The following is a 6,058-nucleotide window of genomic DNA, read 5'->3' as shown; positions in this document are numbered from 1 at the left end:
ACTGTACTTTGGTTGACATTTAAGGATAACACAGTTGACATGACTATTTTACCTAGTCTTAGAATTCCCAGACTGGAACATTGGTTACATTGTGGGAGGCGACCCGTCGGTCTAGACTAGAGACTGTTTTACCAGTTGTAGGAGGAGCTAGACAGATCATTTGTTACAAAACCTTAGTGTCTATACCATGATTTAGACCACTAAAATGTCTCAGGTGGTTTTATGGTTATTTTCCCTTCACTCATTGTTAAAATGCCTGGAAGGTAATTCATCTGGAATGTTCAAAATAAACAGTTCCTCATACTACTCCATCCATATAATATTGAACTGCTGCCTCCCTCCCATTCTACCCTCATCCAACCTGGGATAAATACTTTGACTGACTGGAAGTAAGAAATATACATGGATTCTTTATTGTGGACCAAAATATATGTTAACAAAACCTTCAATGGACGGTGAACAACACATCAAACATATAGGTTAGAAGGGACAAATAAAACGCTGTGTTCAAATTCTGGAGGAATTAAACACTGGTTCAACATCAGCTGACCCATGACTAGAGCACAGCTAACTCACCACAGTTAAATATGAAACCAAAACTAAAGTAATGTAAATGAAATGAGACAAATAAGGCAGTTTTTTAAGAAAACCATTTAAATACTTGATGATAAACAAAAAAAGTAAGGTACGGTATTTAAAGCTTTACATACAAGCTTGCCAATAACATCAAAAAGCTACAAATGGCAATTCTCTCAATAAAAGCAAGATATTTACCAATTTCTCTCTACATTATTTTTTAAAATCCATTCTTACATCAGACATGCAAGGGTTAAATTATCCTTTGCTCAAGGAGAAGTTCATTTCGGCAGGATATGTTGCTTGTCATTCCAGATTGGATGATTCCAGATGTGGTTGGGTGGAGCGGTTTGATTGGCCAACCGCTAGTGGGCAGAGCTTTGGCAAGGCGTAGTGGGTGGGACATTGAATCCACACACCTCTGGCCTTTTTGCAAGTACGGATTTGGGGGAACGGGGTGGGAACGGGCAGGTTCGGCTGTACAAGAAAGCGAGCCGTTGTCATGGCAACGAGAGGGTGGGAGGGCGCAGTCTCTTACATGGACTCGAACTCGTCAATGCGCTGCTTGGTGTTGCCCTGTCGGATCTGGCGCAGGGTTTTGTACTTGTCCCTCCCAGCCTTCACATTCTCCGCATGTAGCATGTCATTCTGGGTCTTCTTGGTGTCGTCCCTCGCCTGAGCCAACTCTGAACTCAGAGCCTGACAAAGAGGGAGAGGGGAAAACAGAGAACACTTCATTTTGACAGTTGCAGACAGATGGTGTATTGTTCAACATATTATCAGTAAACTGTTGATCTACTGACCCCAACACTAGCCCTAGCTCTAAACATAACCCTACATTTTTTTTGCAGTTGATAGCTACAAGCATTTCGCTACACCCACAATAACATCTGCTAAATATGCGTGTGACCAATAAAACAGTATTTGATTTTTATCTTGTTGACAGATTGAGCCTGTAGGGGTCTATACATCCTAATGATGTGAGGCCACGTCTTCCTTAGCCTACCTGCAGCTGTTTCTTGACGCGTTCGTTCTTCTGGGCCTCTGTGACACGTTCCTCCTCGCTGCGGTGGCTGGTGACCCCGTCACTGTGCAGCTCAGTACTGCCCTCTGCGTTCGTCTCATCTTGCTCATCGTGCTCCGGCGCCGGGGGTGATGACATCACAGACTTCAGCTCCTCTTTAGTCTTTTCCAGGTCTTCCTGGGCTGAGATGGCCTGGCGGGAGGGTTCATGTGGGAATAACTGATCGTCACTTGGCGTTCAACAAACTACTCATCTATTGTATCATATATAACAATCATACAGTACACATTTCAATATTCTATTTGGAACAGGCAACACAAAAACATTCTCGCTTACACACACACACAAACTCATACACCAACACATTTCAAGACAACTTTGTCAAAAGACAGGGACCCCTGTATTTAAGAGACTTTCCAAAAACAAACAAGAGACTTTTCAAAAACAATAAAACACTGACATACTAAACTAGGGGTTCACATGCAAATAAGGGACACAATTACATCATAAAAACATCTTGTTCTGGCTCATGCATACAATTTCAACCTCAGATCTTACTCATACATATACTGAACAAAAATACAAACACAACATGCTACAATTTCAAGTTACAGTTAATTTAAGGAAATCAGTCAATTTAAATAAATTCACTATGGATTTCACATGACTGGGAATACAGATATGCATCTGTTGGTCACAGATACCTAGGGGCGTGGATCAGAAAACCAGTCAGTATCTGGTGTGACCCCTATTTGCCTCATGCAGCGCGACTCCTCTCCTTTGCATAGAGTTGATGAGGCTGTTGATTGTGACAGATCCTTGCGACATGGGGCCATGCATTATCATGCTGAAACATGAGGTGATGGCAGCAGATGAATGGTACGACAATGGGCCTCAGGATCTCATCACGGTATCTCTATGACTTCAAATTGCCATCAATAAAATGCAATCGTGTTCCTTATCCATAGCTTATGCCTGCCCATACCATAACGCCACCTCTACCATGGGGCACTCTGTTCACGTTGACATCAGCAAACCGCTCACCCACACAATGCCATACACGTGGTCTGCGGTTGTGAGGCCGGTTGGACGTATGGCCAAATTCTCTAAAATTATGTTGAAGGCGGCTTATGGTAGAGAAATTAACATTCAATTCTCTGGCAACAGTTTGTGGACATTCCTGCGGTCAGCATGCCAATTGCACATTCCCTCAAAATTTGAGACATCTGTGGCATTGTGTTGTGTGACAAAACTGCACCTATTAAGCAGGCCTTTAATTGTCCCCAGCACAAGGTGAACCTGTGTAAAGATGATGCTGTTTAATCAGCTTCTTGATATACCACAACTGTCAGGTGGATGGATTATCTTGGCAAAGGCGAAAGGCACTAACAGGGATATAAATACATTTGTGCACACAATTTGAGAGAAATAAGCTTTTCTGCGTATGGAACATTTCTGGGATATTTCATTTCAGCTCATGGAACATGGGACCAACACTTTACATGTTGCCTTTAGATTTTTGTTCAGTGTACATTAGATCTTATGAATGCTGTTAAATGATCTGGTTTGAGGGCATACAGCTCCATACATTTGGATACAGACACTATTATTTATGTGTCAGTCCCAGGGGGCAGAGCAGTGGAGGCTGCTGGGGGAGGACGGCTCATAATAATGGCTGGTACAGAGTGTTCTGGCTGGAATAGAGTGTTCTGGCTGGAATAGAGTGTTCTGGCTGGTACAGAGTGTTCTGGCTGGAATAGAGTGAATGGAACGGTATTAAACACATGAAAACCACATGTTTATGTTTGATACCAATCAATTAACTCTATTCCAGACATTATTATGATCCATCCTTCCCTCAGTAGCCGCCACTGGATCAGAGAGAGGTAGCCGTTACTTTGTGTTGCCATTCAGTCGCCTCCTCTTCCTTCTTCCTCTTGGCCTCTTCAAGCAGAGCGATTTTGGCAGTGAATTCTCCTAGCTCAGCGGCCTGCAAGAGACAAGGACAAAGCACTCTTCTGTCAGACACACACACGCCACCAGACTGCAAGAGCTGACCATGGCGCCCATGAGGTTTAATGGGCCAGTATGAAAATGTAATTGACACATGGTTCCATACTGTTAACCATGTAATACCACCCATGAAATATTCCTTGAAATACCAAAGAGAGAGTGGGGGTGGTGAGAGCAGAGAACTTCCCCTGGGGCACGCTGCCTGCACATTAACACCTCAATCACAGATATCTGTCAGCACCCAGAGATTATATTTAGTTATCAATGCAAAATAGGCTGGTAGCCTGGCGGGTAGAAGAGTTGGGCCAGTAACTGTAAGGTTGCTGGATCAAATCCCCAAGCAAGGCACTTAACCCACTGTTCCCCGGGCGCTGATGATGTGGATGTTGATTAAGGCAGCCTCTCTGATTCAGAGGAGTTGGGTTAAATGCAGAAGACACATTTCAGTTCAATGCATTCAGTTGTACAACTGACTAGGTATCTCCTTTTCTCTTAAAGGTTACTGCCTCAGGGCCTTCCAACACTGTATAAATGTTATTTCCCTACACCCAATGACAAGGTGTCGAGTCTCTTTGGCTTATTGTCTCCCTCTCTCCGTAGCTCTCCATAACTCTACCAACTTGGCAGTACTTTTTTGGGATGTTATTTCACACCTTATTACTGTAGCTCAGAACGCGTTCTTTGCATTATTACATACAGACGGAAATAACTTTTGAATATTAGAGCGGTGGTAACTCACCAGCATTTTGTTTTACAAGCATTTTGCTACACCCGCAATAACATCTGCTAATTATGTGTATGCGACCAATCAAATTTGATTTGATGTGGAAACAGCTACATGAGCAATAAGCCTACTGTCAGTCATTTGGAGCTGTAAGCCATTAGTAGAGCTATGGGATTCCAGGTTAAATACCATGAGGAATAACCAAATCACCTTTGGAATGCATGTCGTAAAAACATCCATACATTTTCTGTAAGCAAGGGAGGTATTTACAAGAGGTCAGTCAGTGCCACTCATTTACATATGTATACATATGTATTGACATGATAATAACTTAGCAGGTACAGTGCAGATATGTTGTAGGTTAGTGTTTGCAAAGGTTTTAGTGTGTTGGACAATCCAGAAGAGACCGATGACTTAGATAATTGCTGTATACCTGTCTACAGTAGGTATATGTACATGGTTCATCCTTCCTTCAGGTAATCAATCAATAGGAAGTCGAGTAGGGTGTCTATTATATTGCATTCATCGGTCATTTAATATAAAATCAGTGATTTCTTCAAGGAAGCAAGGAAAGAAGGACGCACTGAAAGTATGTCTACGGGGCCCTGATCGAAAGTGGTGAAGTGAAGTGTTACCAGTTGTTCCTGGTTCTTCATCTGGTCAGCGGACTGTTTAGCCAGCGCTGCCTTGGCCTCCTCCGCTGCCTGTCTCTCTCCCTCCAACCTTTCCGCCTCCTCCTTCGCTCTCTTCCTCTCCTGGTCCAACTCCAGGGCCCTGCGCGTCTGCTCCTCCAGCTCTGTATGAGTATGCACAGACAGACAGCGACAGAGACAGAAACAGACACACACACACACACACACAATTACTGATTACAACAATATACTGTATAACAAATATACTCAGATCTTAGCGAGAGTCGCACCTGTAGCGTTTGCTTCCAACTCACACTCTCAAATACATAGATCCCCTGAAAGCAGCTCACTCTCCAGATCCCAATCACCTGAATTCTGATCACCTGTTCACACACCTGTATGTCATTATCACACACTATTTGGTTCAGTTCTTTGCACCCCATTATTGTGAGGTATTGTTTGTTTTGTGACACACTTCTATTCGGAGCTCTGTTTTCCCCGTAATTGAAACATCCCGTGTATGATAGTTTTTGCCTGCCTCGCTAACGACACCTTTTGGCTATTGCCTGCATGTACTTTAGCCTATCGGATTTCCTGTTATCAACCTATTGCCTGATCTCCCAGATGACGTTACTAGCCTTTTCCCTGCCTGTACTGTTGCCTTTTTGGACCCCCCGTGTATAACCTTCTGCCTGTCCCTGGACCCAGCTACCTGCCTCCTCCTGTGGTCTTTTACAAATAAACACCTGCTGCGCCCTGCGCTTGAAACCAGCTCTCTGTCTCCCATCGTGTTCATTACAGCACCCATCTTTCCTGACACACATTCACCTCATGAAACACAAGAGGAGGACTTGAATAATCACCCATGGAACACCAGTGTTTATATAGGGAGACAGAAAGATACCTCTGAGAAAGGCCCGACCTATATTTGATGAGAGCATTTCTAGAGGCAACATTCTGTAGAAATAAATCATTCTGATTCTGATTGGAATGGACCTTTCGGGATCAAATATTTTTTTATCTCAGCCAAGCAAATAAACTCCTGTCTTTTACAAACAGAATGGCTCTGCAGTGATTCGTTAGACCTGC

At 43.3% G+C, this 6,058-nt stretch overlaps 1 protein-coding gene across 2 annotated transcripts in view; it reads right to left on the bottom strand.

Moving 5' to 3' along the window:
• Window positions 1-390: 390 nt before the first annotated feature.
• The window catches only part of LOC129820996 (radixin), a 67,579-nt gene continuing 61,911 nt past the window's right edge, over window positions 391-6,058 (bottom strand). For both annotated transcript variants that reach the window (XM_055878191.1, XM_055878190.1), the window contains 4 exons: window positions 4,973-5,133; window positions 3,498-3,590; window positions 1,583-1,792; window positions 391-1,275 (listed from right to left, as the gene is read on the bottom strand). In XM_055878191.1, the coding sequence (XP_055734166.1) occupies window positions 1,111-1,275; window positions 1,583-1,792; window positions 3,498-3,590; window positions 4,973-5,133 (629 nt within the window). In that variant the 3' untranslated portion in view covers window positions 391-1,110. The remainder of the gene's footprint in view (window positions 1,276-1,582; window positions 1,793-3,497; window positions 3,591-4,972; window positions 5,134-6,058) is intronic.

This window comes from Salvelinus fontinalis, chromosome 23, assembly GCF_029448725.1.
Source record: "Salvelinus fontinalis isolate EN_2023a chromosome 23, ASM2944872v1, whole genome shotgun sequence".
NCBI classification, from domain to species: domain Eukaryota; kingdom Metazoa; phylum Chordata; class Actinopteri; order Salmoniformes; family Salmonidae; genus Salvelinus; species Salvelinus fontinalis.
This window is presented reverse-complemented; position numbering and strand designations above follow the sequence as displayed.